The sequence below is a fragment of the Idiotropiscis lumnitzeri genome, chromosome 10, assembly GCF_059441095.1.
Source record: "Idiotropiscis lumnitzeri isolate Australia: NSW breed Sydney's pygmy pipehorse chromosome 10, RoL_Ilum_1.0, whole genome shotgun sequence".
In the NCBI taxonomy this organism is placed as follows: Eukaryota; Metazoa; Chordata; class Actinopteri; order Syngnathiformes; family Syngnathidae; genus Idiotropiscis; species Idiotropiscis lumnitzeri.
Genome location: NC_142400.1, coordinates 18,494,238 through 18,518,916, shown reverse-complemented (window position 1 = coordinate 18,518,916; position 24,679 = coordinate 18,494,238). Strand labels below are relative to the sequence as shown.

At 38.7% G+C, this 24,679-nt stretch overlaps 1 protein-coding gene across 4 annotated transcripts in view; it reads right to left on the bottom strand.

The window, feature by feature from the left end:
* Positions 1-22,869, bottom strand: part of macf1b (microtubule actin crosslinking factor 1b) — a 36,233-nt gene extending 13,364 nt beyond the window's left edge. For 2 of the 4 annotated variants that reach the window (XM_088305784.1, XM_088305785.1), the window contains exons 1-20: positions 14,308-14,942; positions 11,069-11,759; positions 10,841-10,897; positions 10,551-10,721; positions 9,816-9,982; positions 9,532-9,691; positions 9,367-9,451; positions 8,186-8,430; positions 7,516-7,635; positions 7,297-7,404; positions 7,006-7,224; positions 5,288-5,491; positions 4,162-4,393; positions 3,788-4,014; positions 3,580-3,702; positions 3,410-3,511; positions 3,198-3,299; positions 2,771-2,935; positions 946-1,101; positions 477-674 (exon numbers count right to left, since the gene is read on the bottom strand). In XM_088305784.1, coding sequence (XP_088161910.1) covers positions 477-674; positions 946-1,101; positions 2,771-2,935; positions 3,198-3,299; positions 3,410-3,511; positions 3,580-3,702; positions 3,788-4,014; positions 4,162-4,393; positions 5,288-5,491; positions 7,006-7,224; positions 7,297-7,404; positions 7,516-7,635; positions 8,186-8,430; positions 9,367-9,451; positions 9,532-9,691; positions 9,816-9,982; positions 10,551-10,721; positions 10,841-10,897; positions 11,069-11,683 — 3,456 coding nt within the window. In that variant the 5' untranslated portion in view covers positions 11,684-11,759; positions 14,308-14,942. Of the gene's footprint in view, positions 1-476; positions 675-945; positions 1,102-2,770; positions 2,936-3,197; positions 3,300-3,409; positions 3,512-3,579; positions 3,703-3,787; positions 4,015-4,161; positions 4,394-5,287; positions 5,492-7,005; positions 7,225-7,296; positions 7,405-7,515; positions 7,636-8,185; positions 8,431-9,366; positions 9,452-9,531; positions 9,692-9,815; positions 9,983-10,550; positions 10,722-10,840; positions 10,898-11,068; positions 11,760-14,307; positions 14,943-22,702 lie in introns of those variants that run through there. The other 2 variants (XM_088305787.1, XM_088305786.1) reach the window with 2 other exon arrangements.
* Between the last annotated feature and the right edge of the window lie 1,810 nt (positions 22,870-24,679).

Sequence of the window (24,679 nt, the reverse complement as noted above, 5' to 3'; positions counted from 1 at the left end):
GAGTACAATGACAATAAAGGGATTTCTGATTCTGATTGTTTGCGTTTGTTTTTTATTTCAGGTAGTTATGATCACCATAATCTATCTCCAAGAGTCTATTTCCCACAGTAAAGTGCTTTATTAACCATTCTTTAACATTAAACACCCTGAGCTCAAGACTTTATTTAGATATTTCCAGTTATTGGAAATTTGAATTTGCATAGTATGAAAATAATTAAGTATAGCTTCACGCACAATAAGTTGATTGATTGATTCATTCATTCATTCACATTTGTGTTAAAATTTCAAATTTAGATTAAAAATGTGACTTTTGGTTGGAACATTTAATGTTAATAATAGCTAAATAATGTATCTTTAAATTGACAAATATTATTGGAAGCTAAATAGGACAATATGGTGCTGTTATTTTCAGTGTGAGGCGCTTAATAAACAGCACCCCATAATTTTAGACTGACTGTACAAGTAAAACGCAATACCTGACTGAGTCTGTTCTCTAACTCCAACTGGTAGCGTTCAGTTTCACAACGAACAAACTCCCAGCTTTCACTAAGTTGGTCCAGACGAGACTGAAGACCATGTGAACAGTCCCCGGACCCATCTTCCAGCAACTCCTTGCCTGCCTGGTTCAGAGACTCCATTGTGCAAACGTGAGACATGACATCATTACGCAAGACCTGTAAAAAACAAAAGAGAGACTTACCATAGTTAATTTCAAAAGCAAATTCAGGGGTTTTGTCTGTCGGTGTGTTATAGTCGTGATACATATTTGTTAGAGATTTTTGTTAAAAGATTTTATTAAAACCTAACTTTTTTAGGATACTGGACATACTGTTCTACAGGCTGAGAGATTTGGTTTTACTCTTTTTTTGACTGAGATATTTGCCCCAGAGATTTACTTTTCCAGGTATTTGAATGAATTCTGATTACTATTATCTCATCACCAACCTTGTGTTTGGCCAGCTCGATTTCGCAAGCCTGTAGGTCAATGCTGATAGTTTTTTTGCCCTGTAATTGTTCAGCAGTATGGGCAAGCCATGTGTGCAATTCATCCAATGTGTTTTGGAACTGCCCCAGACCAAGTAGAGCACACTCTAGTTGATGCTGCAAGCAGAACAGAAATGTCAGACTTCAACTGCATGATAATTTCTAGTTTTCGGTAAAATTCAAGTATAGTGGGAGAACACAAATATACACCGTATTTTCATGACCATAAGGCACACTTTTAAGGCTTAATCCACATACATCCAAAATGGTCGGTGCCCCTTATCATGTCACGTGCTTTATGTGTGTACGAGTTCCAAAATCTGTAAATGTTGTTTTGTGACTTTGATGAGCTCTCCGCTTGAATGACTGAGCATTTCCTGCCGATACGCTGCTAATATAGAGGAAAGATGGATGTGACAGAGGACAACATGCGGATTGCGGACATTAAAGCGGGAAGTGTGAAGCCCGCTAGCTACCGCTAAGGGTCTATAAGTTTCATCAACAACATTCGTGTTTGCAACGCACACTTCATATTAGGTAAGATTTAGCATGAAGTCTACAATCATGAAATGTCTGATCAGTTTCAGCCAAGAAAATGATATAGATTTAGTTGTGACTGACATTACTTTAAGTGAGTCATTATTTGGTTGTTTCTTCTTATATTCTGCACTCATGTTAAACGCTTACTAAAGTTAACTGCTCCAGAGGACGGTCAAAACAGCGCAAAGGATTATTAGCTGCCCTCTCCCCTCACTGTTGGACATCTACACCGCCCGGTGCCTCAGAAGGGCTCTCAACATCGTCAAAGACAATACCCACCCAAACTCACACCTGTTCGACCTGATGCCCTCTGGCAGGCGCTACAGGTGCATCAAATCAAGGACTAATAGACTGAGAAACAGTTTCTTTCCAAGAGCCATCTCCATTCTAAACTTACACACACACACACGACCACCCTTACCTTGCAGAACAGCAACGTGATGTGTTTTTATATATCCTATCCAGTATTATTTTCCATCGCACTAACTATTCTCTTATTGATCTAATTTATATATTTAACTGAATTATTGTTGTATTGCACTGGAGAGGGGAGCTCTCTAATCTCTTTGCACACTTGAATACAATGACAATAAAGGGATTTCTGATTCTTCTTCTTCTTCTTCTTAACTTTGTATTAGTTGTGTCCAGGCGATAAGGTAGTCATAGGCTTTTAATGATTTATAAGCCTTCACTTTATTTTTGGTGTCAACACTCGGCTTTTCTATTAGGTAGGCATAAATGTCCGGCCATTGCACAGAGGGCAGTCCTGTTTTGTCTTCCATCAACTGAGTGAGGGAGTAGGAATTGGTAAATATCGTCCTGTTGGTGACTAACGTTTAGTCAGAGTCAACTTGTTTAAGTAAAATTACAGGTTGTGGTCAATGAGTTTACTTACATACTCACTGAAATGACAGGGTTTTTTTTGTGTCCATTCCAACGTGAATAACGCTGTTGAAATATGCTGACCAGCTTTTAAAAAAAAAAAAAAAAGTAGTTGTTTTTGCCTCCAGCTAATCCACGCCCCATAAATAACATCACGTTGTTTAAAAACTGTGGTATGACGAAGGCGAACACAGCTGGACTAAGACTGGGAGTTATGACAAAATTTGTGAAAGGATTGTTTGAGTTTTTGTAAGAGGCCACACAGCATTGAAATGACTCTGACAATGATGAGAGGGAACCTGGCCTGTTAAATACTTCACTACTTCAGTAAAGTCTAACTGAACACATGTTCTAAAATGCTCACCTGTCTGCTGACAGTCTCTGACTCCAAATTGTCCCAACGCAGTCGAAAGTCGCTCAGAGGTGAGACTGAGCATGGGCGCTCTGAGCCTGGAGACAATCGACACACATAGCGATGGTTTTGGCTTTCTATTTCAATCTTCTTCTGGTACAGTTCTCGCTTAAATTCCTGAGGAAAAAAAAATACAGAGTTATTCAGCTACAGATATGCAGTGGCCCGTGATAGTGAAAACCTGTGAATAATTCACAGGTTTTTTTTCTTTTTGTTTTACCCAATAAAAAGACCAATAAATTAATTTGCAGGTGCCGAACCGTGCTGTGAGGGGGTCCACTGTATGCGAATGCTATAATAGCATAACCTAAATAATTTTTCAACAGAACATATGGAGGAACTCATGGAAGCCACAGTGGTCCTCTCATAGTGAACTCACCTTGAGTTCTCGCAGCTGCTCTTTGACTGACTCCAGGTCAGTTCCAACCATGAACTCTTCTGTTGACCTCAGTGCTGCTGATTTCAACCACTCAAAAAGTCCCTGTAATATAAAACATCAATCGGACTAATTTTCATTAATGAAGAATAAACATAAAATATTTAGGACTTGCTCCTCTCTTCAACACAAAAGATTAATATTCGTATACGCACCTGCATAGTGTCTTGATAATTTAAGGCCATTTGTAAGGACTCCTCCAGTTTCTCATGGCATTCATTCCACAATGTATTCAAATTGTTCCACAGGCAATAAAGCTGAAAAAGTTCAAACACATTTTTAGTCTCATTATATCACAATTGATTCATTTCAATGTATTGTTTACTTCGTCCAGATTTTTTGTGACATCCGGTTTGTCTGTGACCCCGCATGCTGACATCAGATCCATTCCAAGAACACCAAGCGTGTCTAGATCACCTTGTAAAGTGTCAGTTTCCTCCCTGAGAGTCTGTTGGGTGTCAGAACAAAAGAAGATAATTATGTCAAACTTAGTTTATTAAAACTATGTGAGGCTTAAGAATTCCCAAACTCACCTGCATGGTTTCTAAGCTCTGGCGTATTGTTTCGGAGTCTGTCTGACTTGCATTGAGATCCAAAACTGCCTGCTGAGCATTATTGATAGCTGCTGTGACATCTGCAACATCTCTCCAAAACTTCATGGACAGATCCAGTAGTTTGAGCAACCAGCTTTCCCTTTCTTGAACCTGACTATATGTCTCGCCCAACAGCTTGGAAAGAGTCGAGGCTTGCTCCTGGATGGCTAGCATTGTAGGGTGAAGCAAATATGTTGTTAAGAAAAAGCATTGAAACAATAAATGTTGAATAATAATGTGAATAAAAGCATGTGAAATGGATTTAGGGCAACATCCACGTTCAAAAGAAGTTACATTCAGCCAATGTTTATCACCTGCGCCAATGGACGTAACCCCTGTCGCCTGTGTATTAGTCAGCAAGTCTTCTGCCTGTGTCTTGACATTTGTGAGGCTGAGTTCCAACTTGGACAGCTCAGACAGCATGTGCTTGTTGTCATGTAGCTGCTCTTGAATCCTCAGGGTCAAGCACTGAAGAGTTGTTGGAGTCTGGATGCGACTGCGCAGGCGATCAAGACTTTCTCTGATAAGAACCATCCTCTCATTCAGCTGCAGGAACAAGAATGGTTGTGTTATTATGTCAATGAGAAATTATGTCATTGTAACATTTTAGTTCTTGCTCTGATTTTTCTATGCAAATAAATGACTGAAAATCTGTATGTCTTTCCATTGAGTTCCGCTGTACATTAGGAGCAGTGTACAGCAACTGACTCACTGATTACAGTACATCTATCCATTATCCTCAGAAGGGTCGCGGAGAGTGCTGGAGCCCATCCCAGCTGTCTTGGGTCAGTAGACAGGTGACACCCTGAACTGATTGCCAGCCAATCACAAGGTACACAAAGACAAACAACCATCCGCACTCACACTCGTACGTAGGGACATTTTAGAGTGTCCAATCAACCTGCCATGCATGTCTTTGGAATGTGGAAGGAAACCGGAGTACTCGGAGGAAACCCACGCAGACACAGGGATAACATGCAAACTCCACACAGGAAGGAACCCTGCACCTCTGTACTGTGAGGCCATCATGCTAACCAGTCTTCCACCGTGCAGCCCGACTGCAGTACATAGTGCTAATAATTTATTTTCATATATATATATATATATATATATATATTTCAGACGGAGTAGTTATTCAATTAGAAATGAATGCATACTCATAATATATCGGATAGGCTCCAGCATGCCTGTAACCTTCGTGAGGATAAGGTAATGGTGAGTGATGTTGTAATGTAGTAGGTAATGGTGACGTGGTGTTTGGCTGACTTCCTCTTCCTGTCAGTTCTCCAGGGGTACTGCTGTGATAAACTAAATTATTCAGTCAAACAACCCCATGCCATTTTGTCTTCTTACCTTTTTTTTATTACATTCAATATCACTAATTCAGTTATCAGATTATTATGTTTCAATGTCCTAAATTTGCAATTGGTGAAACCTTACTTGAGTGAATCTGGGTAAGGACTCTTCAAGTAGAATGGCGGTCTCCCTGACACGATCTCTGATGGCTCTGTGTCGCTCTTCAGCCTCAGTAGCTTTGCGACAAAATCCCTCTCCCTGAATTGGGTTAAGTTCTGACAGGCGTTTTGCCAAGGAGCATAATCGGGAGATCAATGGCCGATGCTCAGCTATTGACTCTCTCAGACCCTTAACATTAGAGGAAAAGAATGAAATAGTTAAACATTGTGTTTAAAATAGGCCAAGCTTATAAGATCATCTTAAAATTCATTCTAAAATGTCCAGGGAGACAGAAAAGAACCGACCCGAGTTTGAGTTTTAGAGCATTTTGGACCGACTGGAGATGCTTGAAGGAGAGTTGTCTGCATCAAAGTAATGCTGCCGAAATGTAACAAAGGCATGGCTTACTGTTTCAAAAAGGGATGTTGAGAAAAGACAAGCCTCCTCAAGTTGGAACTCATGGGCTGCAAATACAGTGAAAACAGCAGGAGCCCAAGAATAGAACCCAGTGGAACACCATAGAGTAGTAGTAGTTTCGTGTGGTTTTTCACACCTCCTGTCTTTTTTTCTCCTATTCCATTTCCAATTTTTTGAGGTGTGTAGTCGAGAGCAAGTTTTTTAAGGCTTGGTTCGACCTACGACAGAGTGGGAGAGTGGGACTCAGAATCCTGCCTGCCAAATAGGATCTAAACCACTACCACAACCAAACGCACTACCACTAATGCCCAACTAGTGCTGTAAATGAGCCAACAGAATACTGTGGTCCACCATATCGAACGCTGTTATCAGATCCAACAAAATAGTCTTCAGTGTCATTAGCCAGGAGGATATCATTAAAAACATGTAAAAGGGCTGACTCTGTGCACTGCATCATCTTAAAACCTGACTGCAAAACCTCCAGAACATAATATTCATCCATTTGAACTTTTTCAAGATTTTCTTCTAAATAAAAGGCAGATGGGTCTGAAATTAGAGAGCACATCATGATCAAGGCCTGGTTTCTCGAGCAAGGGTTGGACCACAACTACAACTACGCCAAACTGCAGTTGATAATGGTCAAAACTGATTTACTAACACTGTGGTGCCTATGAATGACAAACATAATTAAATTTTAAATAAAATTAAGCTTTGTAAGTGAGTTGAGTTTTGGATACATTTGCATAAATTAGTTCCTGAATTTAATGTTGGTTTTCTGTTCAACAGTTTTGTGCCATCTTTGAATGGGAATGTCTATGCAAGCGAGCCCCTTGCACAGGGAGAAAAAAACACGTAGTATTTTTTTTCTTCTAGATGAAAAGTGGACATTTTATGCATTTGAGTGATAACACATGTTAAGATATTGTTCTGTACATTGGTTTGATTAAAAAACATGCACATATTTTGCCCCCAATTAAAAATGTATTTTTTGTCATGGACCTGGTTAGGAAGTGCGCAATCCTTATGTGTCCCCCCCTCCAGGAGCTATGATGAATGATTGTCATCATTTAAGGGCATGGGATTAGTTTGTGAGCACACAACTGAACAGCCGTTATTTGGGATCTTAGGAACTCAAGGACCTTAAAATTTGGCCAACAGGAAAAAGTAGTTATCCATAACACATACGTACAATACTTTCAGGATGTAAGGGAAAAAAATGTCCATTTGTTACAGACAACTAAAACAATGGTGAAATGATGTAATGTGGAGATGAAGGCTCCTGTTACCTGTAAAAGGTCTTGTTGTTCACGGAATGCTTCAAAGCTAATCGTGCTGGGGGAGAGCTGGTCAACAAGGCTTTGTGTTTCTTCCAGCCAGGGCGAAACTTCAGCAAGGCCCTCTGAGAACTGAACAAGAATTGAGTGTGCATGTTCAAGTTGCAGAACTCCATGGGAATTAGTTGCTGACGTGGTGGCGCATTGTTCCTGTAAGGCATCTAATGGTGTCTGCATAGAGAGATGAAAGGAGAGTTTAAAAACACATTTTTCATTGAAGGTATCAAATGTAATAAAGATTACCTGCAGATTGCGTGCTTCACTTTCCTCGCTGTATGTTTGCAAGATTTCAGCAATTTTTACCATCTTCTCAATGTTGAACCTGTGTTGAAGAATTTCTACTGCCAAAATCTATACAGGAAACAAAGAAACAGATTTGTAGGTGCTAGGAACTAGTTACATTGCACATTTAAAGCAACTCTTTTGCAGTACAATTTAAATGCATTGTTCATTGTTCACAACCTTCTGCTCATTGAGTTGTTCTGAAATAAGATCTGGATCCAGGTGAACAGTTTTCATCTTTTCAAGCCTTTGCGCTGCGTCTTTAAACCAAGCGACCTCTTTCACTACAGCCTGTTCCAGCTATTAAAACATTGGGGAACAAATGTATTGGTTAAAAAATAAATAAATCATGTTATAAATAATGTATACAATATACACATTTCACAACTAAGGTTACATTATTGTAGTGCATAAAAAATTATATCCTGTATGTAGTCCTACATTATTGTGAGAAGTATGAAAATAAAATGATTTTTAAAAAGTCAACTATAACATGAATAAGAATAGCCTATTTAATAAATAGTATTTATAAAAGTAACAAACACCCAAACCAAATGATTTTAATGTCCTTCAGAATTTCCTAACTAATTATGGAACTTTACAGTTACTTAGCTAACAGTGAATTGAGAACGTCGGCTATTTTGTCTCACAAAAATGTAATGCTAGATTTGTATTCATTGAGCTATGAGCTCATGTTGCTGCTTTAAGTAACGACATCTTTAACTCCACTTGGTCTCCCCTAGCATTAAGTAAACAGTGAAATTTGAAGTGAATAAGCTATTACATTTTTATTTGCTTAGCTGTCTTGCGAACGAGTGGAACATTATAGTTGGTGAACCCTTGGTGTTACCCGCTTTCTTTCAGCTGCACATAGAACTGCATCGCCAGCATGTGTCTGTGCCCCTGCTGCACCCAAGAGTTCTCTCTCAATCCGGCCCAGCCACAGGTGGAGGTCCTCCTGGCTGGATGTACAGCGATTAGAGGCTTCCAGAGCCTGCTCCAGCCTTTGGAGTATATCCAGACTACTCAAATTTAACACGGAGCATCGGATACGGAGTCCATCTAATTTCTCCTGCACCTGGTGTTCCTCCTCCTCTGAAATCACAGTCACACCAACAATCATTGGGTAATAATACAAAAAAATATATACAAAATACATACATGCATACAACAACCTAATATATAAAGAAATAAATTATATACATATATATATATATATATATATATATATATATATATAATATGTATTTATTTATTTTTTTGTACATTTGTTGGGAATATTCATGCAAGACAATCAATGAGATTAAAATTTGCGAGAAATCTCTGATATGAATTACTGTAGTTTCTCGGATAGTGACTTGGGAAATTTACTGCATTTATTGAACTGTAGTGAGGGTGTGTGGTTGAAAGAGGGATTGATTTTCGAGGAGGCCTTATTCAGGACTAGTGCAAGAATTGCCTTGTTTGTTTGATTAGCGGAGAATTGTTTCAGCAGTGTTTGAATGACAGTGGAATGTTTAAGTGGCTCATTTGTACTTTTCCCAAAGATTTCTGTTGCTATTACATACATTACATACAGGTTGTTGATCATCATCTTCACTCAAGTTTCGAATAGTCACTGGTAAGTACAGTATAAGCGGCCGACTGTGGCTGACTGGTAAGCTGAATTGCAGCTTGGTGTGTTTGTGAGTGTGGATGGTTGTTTGTATTTGTATGTCCTGCAATTGGCCGGCAACCCGTTCAGGGTGTACCCCGCCTATTGTCGGAAGACAGGTGTGATCGGCTCCAGCCTGCCCGTGACCCTTGTGAGGAGAAGCGGCTCAGATAATGGATGGATGGATGGAAGTACAGTATATGAATGTGTTCATGTCTACAATGTATAATTTGGGGCTAAAACTGCAGGGTAAATTCTTTGCATATTTTAATTTCTTGCCGTTATATTTGGAATGTAAAACAAAAAAAATGTGAGGTCACTGTTAAATCAGCATTCATCATCAAATCCTAATGATGGGTGTAACTTATTATTAATACCTGAGATCACTTCCATGAGCTCGTGACCAGTTTTTTGAACTTTTGCAAGCTCAGCAGTTTTAGTCTGAATCTCATCAGTGAATACCTGAAAAGAAATGATTGCACGTCAAGTATCGCTTCTGTAAATGAAAAATACAGTAGGTAGAAGAGGTTTCTACTTCGGACCTTAGCCCTCTCTGTGGCTTCTGAAACATTCAGCATCACTCTTTCAGCATTGCGTAGTTCAGCAAGGGCCTGCTCAATAGATATGAGCCACTGCTGCAAATTGTCTATGCCCTCCTGGAAGAGTTGGGCCCTAGGTAGAATGACCTCCAAACTGTCCCTCCTACAAAAAAAATGTAGTTAAACAATGAATAGGAAGTGTTGATGCGTATGTGTGTGCGCGCGTGGGGGTGTGCGTGTGTGTGTTTGTGTGCTGAAGTGTGATATTGCCTGTAAAAGTGGTTGACCTTTGATCCGCCTCCCACTGTATGGATTCCCACTTCTGTTTGAGAGCAGAGAGCTTGACCCTAGCCCGATCCCCCTCCTCTCCTGGGTGGGCCTCCACCAGTCGAGGACCCTCTAACATCATAGAATGCATACTTTTCCGTCGGTCTGTTAGGAGACGCTGCAGGAGCTAAAACATACAGTGTGATGCTCAGAAAGATTTAATGTGTCAACAATACTTAGCACATGTCAAAGGTCAACATGGAAATGTCGCTGTTGAAATGTATTTAATCATAAATATTGAGTACTGGGGGTCCAGAGGGCCCTCACTCTGAGGCTAGCCCACCTTATGCACTTGGCATATGCTTGGGAGCAGCTTGATCTAATTCAAAAGATTTGGAGGTATAAGATTACGCTTGACGACAGCAATATTTTACTATCTTTGCATCATTTTGCCCTTCTCATGTGTAAAGCAATTGATTAGTGCCAGGTAGGTTTCACCTCATCGGAAGAGCTCACAATGGCTGAGGTGGAAAGGTGAGAAATTTGGTTCAATCCCCTGGAAATGGCAAAGAATTATCATCTCATTGTCGTCACAAACTCTGCCCACTCACCCTTGAACGAACAGAGCTTTTTGTTCCTTTTTCTTTTTCAAAAGGGGTTTGACCTTGCTACACCTTTCTGGAACGGAACTATTTTAGTGTGTTTCCCAACTGGATATGATTATGGAGTGTGAAATGAGGTGATGAGAAACAAACCCTTTGTTCTTGAAGCTGTGCTTTCACCACTTTGACCTCTGAAGATGGGGGCTTCTGATTAGTTGTGAGCTCCTCTATTTCACACACCCATGTCAGCAAAGCTTCTAAGCTTTGAAGAAACGTCTCAGAATTGGTAGATATGTTTTGTAGCGCCAATGTCGATGTGGTTTCCTTTAGGAAGTCATAAGATAAATACAAGAGACAAGATATAATAGTGGCCACATTAATGAAATTAATTGAATGGAAAGCAGAGTCAGATATTTTTTTTACTGCGAAATGGTAAAACATACCTTCCATTTATCCACACAGGAATCTTGATCAGAGCTTGAGTGTCCATCACCTTGGAGCTGTGAAGTGAACAAAGTTGTTGTTAGATATACTTTTTGGACATGAGGCCACGTTCACTGAGACCAAGCATTGCTTTAAAAGAGAGAATGTTAATTTAGTGACAAAACAAAGGGATGAAATGGATGGAATGATGTGATTTAATAGGGTGAAAAGTTTTCTTTTCTATCAACCTCAGCAAGTTCCTGGGCAACTCCATTCAGGACTCGAACAGTTCTTGTGATTATGGGGTCCCCTCCCTTATCTCCTGTTGGATACTCTGTCACTTCCACGATCTCAGTCACGATCGTTTCTGTCACCTCTGTCACTTCCGTCACTTCCCGTGATGCCACTGTCTTCCAGGACCAGGGACTCCCTTCTCTCGAGTCTCGCCTCTGAAAACTAGTCCTCCTTTCTGCAGCAGTCTTGTCAGGGTAAGCCAAGGGAGATCTTGAAAACTCTGGCGGCATGGTTCTTCTTGTAAGTGTCCCATTGCGTGATGTCTTTATCGGAGAGGGTGTATTATGCCAAGCATTATCCATAGTACTGGTACTCCTGATTGTAGAGGCAGGGGAGCTCTGGAGAGGTTTGTCAGAAATTGGTGTATGAGTTCCTTCGTCCGTCTTGTGAAGAAGTTCTTGTGCCTCCTTTGTTGTCTCCACCACACTGTCCTTGTTCTTATCCTGCCCATGTTGAGGAGGATGCCACTCTTTCCTCCGTTGGTAGCACTCCTTCAGGAAGTCCTCATCCGATCGCACATGCTTGGACTTTTGGCCCAGGCAGCTGGGCCGGTTTATAAGGTTACCCATAATCTTCAGCCCAGAGGCCAATGAGGCTAATGCGGTAAGAGCCCCCGGCCATGCATGTAGATTCTCCTTTAGCTACCTAAAATAAGACAAATGAATCATCATGCAAAAATACATAGTTTTTTTTTCCACAGCACTACATGCCACAGCTAAAATGAAACCAACTCTCCACTCACTCCCCTCTTGGCCAGAGGGAACCCTAGCGAGACACTTGGCTCTGATATTTGCTGTGCCTTTGTTTTCATTTAGACCATATACACCCGCTCTGTCTCACAGCTCAAATATTCTGGGCTTACGAATCTATGTGACAGGCTTGTCAAGGATCCCACTGTCGGCATGACTAACCAGTGGCGATGATCCAACTCCATTCACTCAGCCAAGTCCAAAGGACCCACTTCTGTTAAAATTGTTGTCGAACTATTCTCAACAGCATCAACATATTTTTGACCCAGTTGTTTATGTAATTACAAGAGGACCAAACTGCTGTTTGTTTCTTCCCCGATGCTATGCCTTCATTGTATTTGAGAGTGGTTAGAAGTGAATGCATTTCTGTTGCTGTAGACTAGAGGAGCTAAGGTGAGTCCATCAGGTAACCACAGGAAAGGTCCCTTGCAAGAGGGTCCTTTCTCCAAGGCTGTCCCAATTCAGAACTCTCAAGATCACCTTAACTTGCTGACCAAAGTGGGTCTGTAATGTGGTCGTCGCATCAACAAATTGATGGTTGGTGAATCAAAAAGATATGTGAATTAACTGTTTGGCATTGGTTCATACTTTGATTTGGTATGTATGCGTTTAATAGCTTTTGGGTTGCAAAGAATCTCTCGCAATGGGAAAATTAACTGTTTGGCAGTGGTTCATACTTTGATTTGGTATGTATGCGTTTAATAGCTTTTGGGTTGCAAAGAATCTCTCGCAATGGGAAAATTAACTGTTTGGCAGTGGTTCATACTTTGATTTGGTATGTATGCGTTTAATAGCTTTTGGGTTGCAAAGAATCTCTCGCAATGGGAAATAAGGAATCATTTATTACGACATTGAATTTGAATATCATTTTTCTCATAAATTTGAAACCACTTACATTCTAGAAGGCATGGCTTTTAACTAAATGAGAGTAGTCTAAATATGATGCCTTCATGTGCATTAGTGATTCCATCTCATGTACCGTATGTCTCACCAGGCAGTTGATGCTGTCAAGAAACCCACAAGGGAGTACTAAGTCAGATCAGAGAGTGGTCCCAGACAAAGCCCCAACATCGAGATCAATGATTACCCAGTTAGCTCACATCACTGCCCACCAGTGGGGCACAGACTAGCTGGCCTAACATGTTCAATTCAAGAGCAAGGGTGTGCTATCAGTTTGGCTCTACAGTGATCTTGGAAAACAACTCATAAAGCTATACAAGCAGGTATATCAATGTAGAGTGATAAAGGAAAAAGTCATTCTATTCCCAAGAATATGAGTTTTTTTTCTTTTATAAGATCTGTAACACATTGTGTGAAGTCAAGTTATATACAATGTTGCCTTTCATCGTCCTGACTGACAGTCCATAATAATCAAGGCACCCTAAAAATCCCTTGCCCTTGCATATGATATGCAACGATGTCTGTGTCACTGTCTGTGACCTGACAGCCAAAATACTACCGATCCATTTAGTTAATCTTGCAATGACCTCACCATTTCATCACTTAACCTGGTTAGAGCTCTCCTTAAAATTTAAACCAGATGGCTCTGTGCTCTCAACAGTTATTAAATCAATGCACTCAGTTTAATACATGAAATACAAAATATGATCCTTTGGTATAAGTAAAATAATGTAATGTTAATTGCAATCAAATTATCAAAACAAACCAATTCATAAAATAATAAATTGATTTATAATAATGATGTGTGCTTAACATTAGATTTCATCATTTCATACATTTATATATATATATATATATATATATATATATATATATATACATACACTTTTGGGGGGGATTTGTAATTAGCAGCAGAGTAATAATCATCAATCACCGCAATAAAGCGCTATGTCGTTTTAACACACGCTGTTCAGTGAGGTATTAAAATAGTAATCATAGTAGTGATGCCTGAACGTGCATCTAGAGCAGGGGTCATTGGGATGCCCTATCCAGACAGTTTTAGTTTTCTCCCTATTCACACCTGATTCAAATGATCAGAATCATAATTAGGCTTCTCAGAGCTCGCTGATAAGGTGATCATTTGAATCAGGTTATTTGGAGAAGGGCGACATGTATACAGGTTAGATAGGGGCTGACGAGGACCACCTTGGGCAACCCTGATATAGAGCAATGCATTTACTTCCAAGATTCATTGAAAAGAAAAGTCTAAAGTTATCCTTAGACCAATTCCTAAATGAATCAAAAATGTTCAAATGTTAATCACGACTGGTTAAGGCCCAACTAGAAAGAAATGATTTTTTTGTAGGAAAAATGCAATCTGTCCAAAGTGAAAGCAGTTTATTGATTTATAGCCAAAACGCAGTCCCAAGTTTTTCTTAACAATGTGGATTCCGAGTCCAAGCACTGGCCTGCAATATCCAAACACAAATTTGAGTCTAATACTGCGAGTTTTGGCAGTTTGAGATTACGTGAACCACACTTACCCTATACCAGGGACCAACAGCATGAGTAAAGGAATCCAGCCAGTCTCCATTCAGCATTCAAAGAGTAAAGAAAAAAAGCTTTGTCTGAGCATCCTTTGAGTGGCCTCCCAGTTCCAACATCCCAAACTGAAGGCTGTGCACACAAACACATCCATGCCCTCTTGAATACACGCTCAATCACTGCAACTCATTTACACATGCTCACCTACAAACAGACTTTCTAAACACGAGCATGCACATGTCCTGATAACTCATGCTTTTCCGTTACCCACAGTCACAGGGAAACAATGTCCTCCTCCTTTCCACTCACAGTGCACCCCTCCCCTCAGCTCACTTCTCCTCCCACCGGCTCTGCTCCTCTCCCTTTCTTCTTTGTTGTGGGAGCTGTGATAGAGGAATTCCTTCCTTGTTAACGCCACTGATGGGATAGTGCACCCAGATGGAGACAATGTATTCCAACGACTCAGTTGAACTCCCACAGTTCTCTGCCAAGAGCAGCTTATACATGGGGGGTCAGAATCTGACGGATCCATTTAAACAAGGCGATGTCATTCTCACCAGCTATGATGCTGCTCAGGTTTCTCTTGTACCAGGCAGCGAGATGGTAAAGTGTCCCCATTTACCTTTCCTTTGGTTTTCCCCTCACACCCGACCTCATTTCACCCGATAAAGCCCATCCTCTGGGTCTGAAGGCAGCTTAAAAACTCCACGCTGCAGCGTCTTGAGTGGGTGGGGGCAAGAAAAAAAAATATTTTTCTAAAGGCCGCCCTCAAAACATTCATATGTTAAGTGACAGCTGCCTTAGCCCATTCCCCCTTTTGGTGGCAAGCGAGAGAAGTGCAGGCTACAAAAGAAGAGACCCACACCCACTCTGTTACCCACCCACTCATACAACATACCAACCCCCTTGCATTGCTCATTCTCCATTCAGTCAGTTCAGCAGTCTCCTCCGGAGCAAGAAAGGCTACTAATTACGGTGAAACATCTCAGATTACTTTTCATCAATCGTCAGCAACAGAGAACCTACCATAGTACCCAATAACTTAAATATGGTCTTTAGTTGGCAAAGAAAAGCAAAGGAAGTGACATTGTGAAATGATTACATTATATATATACATTATATATATACATTATATATATACATATATATATATATATATATATGATATATATATATATATCATATATATATATACATATATTATATATATATATATATAAATATATATATATAATATAAATATATATATATAATATATATATATATTATATATATTATATATAATATATATAATATATATATATATATATATATATATATATATATATATATATATATATATATATATATATATATATATATATATATATATTAGGGCTGTCAAAATTAAAGCATTAACTCAGGTGATTAATCCCAAAAATTTTAACTCAGTTAAATATTTTAACTCAGTTAATTCAGTTTGATTTACTTAAAAAATAATTGGCATACTTTGCAAATATTTTGCCATATTAGCTGTCTTTAGCACATCTCAGAACAAAACACTGTGTTTAAGTTACCACTGTGCCTTGCAAACCAATACTGCTGGAGTGTGGCGCTTGTGGGCAGTTTTGAGAAATGTTTCGAAAATAAATGTCTGCAAAGATTTAGATCGTATTCAAAAATCCAAGAAAGCTGTTAGAACAGTCTTTGAATTAAAAATACTTCATATTTGGTGATTTTGCATCAATTCCAAGATATTATTCAAGTAAATATCAGTTATAAGCTTTGCAAAAAATAGTAGAAAAATGTGATGAATCATGATTAATTATGGAATTTCTTGCGATTAATTAGTTAAAAAAATTTATCACTTACTTGACAGGACTTATATATATATATATATATATATATATATATAAATATATATATATACATATATTTAAAAAAAAAAATATATATATATATATAAATATATATATATATGTACCGATAGATAATAGATAGATAGATAGACATATGTGTGAACTACCAATGCAATTTTACTGCAACAATTGATGTTAACATTATTAGATGTTGTGAGCAAACCAGAGGGTGAATTTATTTCAATTAGAAATGAAAGATTAACATTCTTACTGTAAAAATATGTAATTGAGGTCTCTTTTGTTTATAAGCACGCAAGAAGTGTACACACGAGTCACTTCCCGAAAGTTTGTATGCCCTAAATTGTGCCCTCTTTATTTTGTTGCCTCTGTATTTCTCCAGCCAGCCAAATAATGAACCAAATCAACTGATCCAACCAACAGATGCACACACCCACACTCCCGTTTAGCAATTCCAATTAACAGACACGCATGCTCATTCACTTTTTTTCCGACTTAATCCACAAGGTCAATGAGTTGAATGATAGTTTGTTAAAGCCAACTTAACATTCAGTTTAAAACAATTCAAACATTTTTTAAACTTGTTATATAAATAATGGGATTACATGTTTTGTCTTTTTTTTTAATAAATTTTAATTACTTTTCCTGTTTCTACTTTTTGGAATTTATACAAAATACTGAAGTGGACAAAAAAAAAGTCAAGTCACTGTGTCTCACACATGGGCCAATGAGAGTGAAAAGGCATGAACGACCCCTGTGGTGTGATGTTATTCAAGTAGAGCTAAAGAAGAGTTCCTCACAAACCGCAAACACGCCGAACAAGTGTGATTCGAGCAGGGGCATTGCATGTCATGGACAATTTGGCTGCAAATGATGTACAGAACTGTTTCTTTAGGTCACCTTATGATTTTAAGTATTCAGCTTTTTTAATGAAATACTTGAGCCTGATCATATATCCATTAGAAAATACCGGTAAAAGAAAATAAATTAGTTTGACCACTTCTCTGCATTCGTGATTATGCTGCTTGCTTTAAATTCAATTAAATAAGACCTCAATCAGTCCTTTCCAGAACATCGTAATTAACCCTGTTCATGAGACATAATAACGGGGGTTCATTCTTCAGGTCAAACCCGAAGCCCTTTTCATGCACACTCATTTATCACCAAAGTAGTTGCTTCAAAGAAAACTGAATGAAAGGCTATGGTACTTCCCATTTGGGTTTCCTGGACCGTGTCGGGCTGCCTGGATATTGGAAATTACAGTCATGGTTTGGATGAGGTTCAAGTCACTTGGGGGTCAACCATATCATAGGCTCTTTGTTTGATTGTTTTACAGCCAGGGCCAAAGAACATGATATGCTATGTATGAAATATTCAAGATTCTATGGAATACAATATATTTGTCATGCTGTGTAATGGGTGGTGGAGGGGGGGCAATGGTAAAGTAATGTTTAGCATCTTCCAGGGAAAGAAACCCCTTTTCTCTGACGACAAGAAGACCACTCTTAGGCAAAGAAAATACAAAATATACAATATGAACTGATGATACATGTGTATTTCTATACCACAATTCAGAGGTGCAGGGTTTGATCCTGGGCTCCGGCCTTCCTGTTTGCATGTTCTCCCTGTGCCTGCGTGGGTTTTCTCATGGTACTCCGGTTTCCTCCCACATTCCAAAAACATGCTTGATAGGTTGCTTGGACACCTTAAATTGCCCCTAGGTGTGTTTGTGAGCGCGGACAGTTGTTCATCTTTGTTTGCCCTGCGATTGGCTGGCAACCAGTCCAGGGCGTACCCCGTAGTGAAAATGTATATGTCAAACCATTACAGATAATCTAAATTAAAATCCAAGATTGATGGTTGCACAGCGGTTCAGCATTGCATGGCCCCCAAGTCGTCGCTTTTCCATTAAACCTTTCTGGGGCCGTGCGCTTACAATGGAGCCGCTTTGCAGACTGTCCTCCAAGGTGACTGTACATGAAATTATTGGTCAACAGATGTTGGCATTTCTTAAGCGATGCAGCAACAATATTAATCCTTACAATTTCAGATGTACTAAGGGCAGCCTGGTGGACGACTGGTTTTGGACCTAAGCACAATGGGAGAGTCGCTGATAGTGTCGTGGTACATCGGCCTGAGTTGTGTGCAGGCAGCGTGGGGTCGGTTCCCACTCGGTGACGATGTCTATGTCTGCCCTGTGACTGGCTGGTGACCTGTTCAGGGTGTAGTGCGCCTTTCGCCCGTAGTCAGCTGGGATAGGCTCCCGCACCCTCCCACGACCCTGAAAGGGTTAAGCGGTGTGGATGATGACCTAAGCACAACGAGCTAGCTACACTGTTTAAGTGTTTTTGACCAAATTTAGTGAGGTAACATTTTACCACCACCATAATTTACGAAGGTTTGCATATGTGTGCCCAATTTAAGAAAAAGAAAAACAACAAAGCCTGTTTCAATGAGCCATGTTGAATCTGAATTTGGAAGATTTATTGATCCCATTTGGGAAACTTGAGAAGTCGTCCCGTTGTCTTAAATTAGTCAAGCTTTAACATAGTAACAGACAATTGGTTAGGGCGGCAGTCGCTCAAGTCCCACAACAACGAATGACAGTATGATTGCTCTGGTTTCTGCCACTTTGTTTCAGAAGGACTTGCCCAAACTATGTATGCGATATGTGTTGACCCCCATTCATTATAGTTCTTCCTCCTGCAACTTCCCAACATTACCAGTATTTTAAGTGTACATTTCCCAGCCAAGACTCACCAAATGGTCACAAACTGTGTCTAATTGCAAAGACTATCCACGCTGTCTGCTAATCAAATGTTACTCAATGGTAGACTTCTCTCAAGTCTACCCTGAAATTCGTTTAACGGCATGGCAGCAACTGATTTAAATGTCCATAAAGCTCAATAGACTATATTAGTTCTTTATAGTCATGGTTGTCATCTAGTGGATTCCGAGCATAAACAACACTTTGGAGTTACTAGCTATTTGTTTGTTAGTTATTTCTGGAGTTTCATCAAATATGATAGCAACAGGTTTTTTCTCAATGTGGATCTTCAATGCTGCTTTTTCTTGCGGGTCGACTGCATTTTCACGTGTTTAGAACTCGTGAAATTCTTGTTGATGGACTTTCTTTTTATATTCTATTCTTAAATTGCATTTCGAACAAAATAATTTACCCCCACTTTCCAAAGTCCTATGTCGGGATTTTAGTTGGTAAGTGCTTCGGTTTTTCAGTGCTTTCAGTGCGTTTTTCAGCTGACTTCTTTTTCTTCGATTTTTCGGTTTATAATGGAGTGAGGCATAATTCTCCGCAACTTCTTCACTATCCTCTAAAAGAGGATATGATTTGAAGTTTCTTATTCATGAGTTGGGCTAACGCTACCATTTCCTGTGGAACCGTGGAAAGTCCTTTCAGACGAGATAACAGAAAAAGAGATGAGAAATTTGCATGTTTTTTAAATGAAGTTGAAAGTTGCTGTGGAAAAAGTTGTGGTTAAGTGCGATTACACTGGATTTTCTGGAATTTGTGTTAATAGTTGTGATCGCAACTTTGGATAATGCTGCAATGCCTGCTTAGTGAGCATTTTTCCTTTGTGGAGATAATCTATCCCACCTCATCCCACCCGGGTGAAAGGGGACCCACGTTGCTGTTAAGGGCATATATATATATATATATATATATATATATATATATATACATATATATATATATATATATATATATATATATATATATATATATATATATAAAATATTCCGTCCGGAGCCGGAACCCATGACCTCTGCAATGTCTCACTGTGTGGCCATCGTGCTAACCAGTCGGCCACCTCTTGAGTAATATACAAAGGTCTGTATCCGGATTCCTCATTCAGGCTGATAACTAACGAGTCCCAATGGACCTAAGTCAAAATGTACAAAAAAAATAAATAAATTAGCAGAGCAGCTGATGAACAACATTACCATTACAAAGGTCTTTAACCGGATGTAGGATGACAAAGACATTATGGGGCCAGCTGCATATTTAACACAGTCTTTTTGGAGATACTAAGTTGCCACCCAAAACGTTTAAGCCAGATAGTTTATTTAGAAATATGCAGATGTGACATTACATGACATGATTTAATCACGCAAAATGAAGACTTTTCTTCTCTATTTCTTATATTATTCTTTCTCACTTATATGTCGAACTCTTTCAGAATTCGAAGAATTGCAAACCCTGAATGTCTCTCGACACTCATATATTACTAATTATATAATTAGAACAATTCACTTCAGACAATTTTTTTTTTGCGAGACACAAACCCCAAATAAAATGAATCAATAGTTTTGTACCTTTTTTCCATATTTAAAAAATATATAATTAACTATTATAAATACCTTTGATGAATTACTTTATGTTAATCACTTTTGGGGGTTTTTCTGCTACAGTGTCTGTCTTTCCATGTGGCACAATAAAACTACTTGATATAAACATTGACGTGACAGTTGTGATCAATAAAACAGTGGGATGTGAGCACATTTACTGCAATGATCCTCCTTCCTTTCTTTTTTTTTTTTTATGCTGCGCCCTTTGCTTGTCATCCCCACAGAATTTAATGCCTTTCAGTGTGTTCAGTCATGTGAGCAGAGGGCCTCCAGTGACAAACACTTGTGTAGCCTGGATGCCCAGACCAAGCACATAAAGCCTGATTTCCCCACACCTCTGCCCCCTGTGGTCTTAAGAGGTTTCCCTGCAGGAGTACAAATTTAAATTTCCATCACAGTAACTTTGGAAAGACAGAAGAAAAGAAATTATCCATCCATTTTTGGTTCAGGGCATCCTTGGCTGAAGTCAGAAAGACAGACAACCATCTCGTTTACAGTATTTTTCCCCATTTTGTTTTGATACAGTTTACAAATAATTGTTTTCCTCAAAATTCTTTATGTAAATTTATTACAAATAAAAAAAAACTGCGACATCACATGGACAATAATATTGCTCAAAAAAGGACTCAGAAGTGACCTCGAAGTGAAGTCAGAAAACAAGTCTTTTTTTTCCCCATCTTGCTCCGGACCCTTCAAAGCATTGCCTTTTTTTTATTTGCCCTTCCCCAGACCTGTGCCTCAGGACAAGACTGTCTTGGAGGTCTACAGATAATTCCTTTACAATACTTTACTTGTAAAGCGCATTTCACAACAGCTGCAGCTGCTTTGACTTCATACTTGATTTGTGTTCTGACATGCACTGTCAGCAGTGGAACCTTACATAAAAAGGTGAGTGCCTTTCCAAACCGAATACAATGAACTGAATTGAACACAGATGGACTCCAGGTTCAAGTAACCACTAAATGCACGATTCGTGGAAATATGATGGACTTAAGATCAAATTTGATCTTTGTGGCAAAAACTGGGAATATTGATGTACATGTGATTTCCTTGTGTTTCATTTTTAATAATTTGAAAAAATTTAAAAAACAAGAACAAAAAAAACTTTTCCCTTGTTGTATTGTGTTGTCTTTTATTATTTTGAAGGGATAAAAATAATTTATAGAATTTATATCATGGATAAAATGTTGATACATGTGATAGTCATTCTTCATCAAACTACTCGGTCATGGTTTTATGAAATAAAATGCACATATACTTCATATTACACATCTTGCCCAAGATATTGATAAGACAAGCAGGAAAGTAAAACAAAATCTTTAGAAGTATGGAGAATTAAGATATTTTGGTTTCATTATACTTTTTATACATGATTTAAATGAATGGCTAATCGTGGCGTGCAAAAAAAATGTTTTTCATCTGGGACAATTGATGAAATCTTGTCTGTGGAATGTATGATGAACAATGACTTTACAGTTACAGAGACGGTTATGAGTGGGGCTGAATTCATTGAATATTTTGTTATTCAGATATCCTACCTAAAATTCTATCAAATAATTGAGCATTTTGATGAAAAATATATTCTTTGCGTGAGAGAAAAAAAAACTATACTATACATAAAGAAAAAAAGAAACATTTCCACTTAATAATGAACGACCAACATTTTTAGATAATCAATATTTTATACTTAAATTTAAACTGCTATAAAAGCTCCAAATATCGTCTGAAGACGACACAAGTCAGCTGTTACACAAAGACACACAACTTCAAAATAAAACCATGCCAAGGCATTGATGTCCATATATTATTTGGTAAGGTATGGTCATTTTGAAGTTGGTCTTCTCATCGTATTGGCGGCTTGTTACTGGTGTTCTTTTTCACAGTGTACATGTAAATAAGTGGGAATTTGAGGCTTTAAAAATTTCGCATCAAGCATTTATTTAGAATTACCCAAAGACTTGTCATAGCCCCTGTTACGAGCATGCATGTGCACATGTGTGCGTTTGGCCACCACTCAGTGGGATGTTTCATCACCTTGGCCTCTCCACTGAAAATGTTCTGGCTATGTCGCTGGTGCTGGCAAAGATGAAAATGGGATGAGGGAGGGCAGAAGAGAAGGGTGGCAGAGAGGAGTGCAGGGAGAACAATAAGAAGACAAACAAAAACTGACCCTGAGATTAAAGGGGTGCAGCCTCATTTCCATGCACATCAGCCATTGTCTCAGTGCTTTGATTTGATCCCTGAACTCACTCTGCAATTGGCTTAAATCGTCCACGTCCCTCCTAAATAACAACAACAAAAAACAACAGCATGTAATGTCGTTAAATCACATTAATATTAATTGTATATTATACTGATTATTAGTGAACCATACTGACAAAAAAAATAGGCATGAAAGGGAACTTCATTTGTTGTTGACCTTCAGTGAAACAACCAAGAAATATTCCAATACTTGCCTCCCCGCTGTGACGTTGACAGCTGAGACTGAAAAGATAACGAAAAGATAACAAGCCAAACTCCAAAAGGGGGCGTGACATTTTGTCATAACTCTCATCGAAAAAGCCTTTAAATCACTACAGATTCTTTTCTATGGAGGACTGAAAGTGCCAAAATAAAATAAATAAATACACCACAAAAAGTTTAATTAAAATTGTTATTAATTAATTACATGTTTCATTTATAAATTTAATCTGGAATTAAATAAATAAATGTGTTATCAATTAAATTATCACTGATTATATTTTTAAAAATATACAATTATTTCTGTGTTTAATTAATTGTTTCTGTATTTAATTAATTATTGCTGTATTTAATTATTTCATGGTCCCACATTGCAGTATTTCATGACATAATTTTATCTGTCAAACTGACTCGTCAAAGTTAGTGGGCGGGGCCAAACACTGACAAACTCAAATCTTGTCTCAGCCGTTGCTTTGATGTGAAGTGGTTGCAAACATGGCGGCTACAATGACGGAGGACTTTCATGAGCTCCCTTGATTGAGCAGTCCAAGCTTGTATTTAGTTGTTTTGCTTGAGATTTCAAACCAATGTAGAGGGGAATAGCGTCATTCAGTGTATCAGAGTATTTTCGCAAACACTCCGTAGGCATCAATCCATTACTCCGCAATTGATTTGCCTTGACTTGATGAGCAGCCCAACCAATCAGGTGTTAGGACCTGCCCACCAAACTTTGATGGGTGAGTATGACAGATAAAATGAATTAATGAAACACTGCAATGCGGGACCAAAAAATGATTAAATTAAATTCATGAATAATTATATATATGTATTTTACATATAATCATTGGGATTTTGCATCAATTCGATTTGTTATTTAATTTTGGCACTTTCAGTCATCCATACTTTTCGGGTGGGGAATCTTAGTGCTGATGGAGTTCTTACATGAAAACTATATAAGTGCAAATGATCAGCCAGTCCAAGTGTCCTTTTAGACGATATTAAGGCCTCTACACACCAATCCGACATCGGCCATCGTGGGCAACAGTCACGTCGGCCTTGAAGTCAGCACGTCAGACTGGATTGACATAAATTTCTCTTGGGCTTTTGTAGGCGACCTTAATTTGAACTTTTAGTTTTGATAGTTTTGAATGTCCAACAGTACAATTCAACACTTTGTGCACAAGCCACTGTTGGCTAACTAGTGGCTACATGGCAAAATTAACAACAGGTGTTTGATCCATGAACATTTCAGAGGGCGTCCGCTTGAATAAAGTACTTGTCTGTGACTTCCAATTTCTCTATGTCACTATCGCAGGTGACCATCTAAGCTCAGTGGCCACTTCCTTCTGAGAAATTTGAAACCTTGCCATGGCAAAGTCCTATTCACTTATTACATGGACTTATCTTGGTTTTGTGATGTCAAAATATGAAGTGCAAGATGAAGAGCATTGTTTAAATTAGCGGTCCTCCGATCAATTGGACACTGATCGTGATTGTCCGATATTCTTGGAAAGTTATCGGCATATGCCGAATAATAATTGGTCTTTCCAGTCAGCAGCCAACTAGAGATCAGCCTTTGTGAAGTTGTCGCATTCCCTCACGCTTTCTGTAACACTGCGTTTGTTATGGTACAAACAAGTAACTTAATATAGGTTTGTACATTTTCTGTCATCTCAATTTTAAAAAA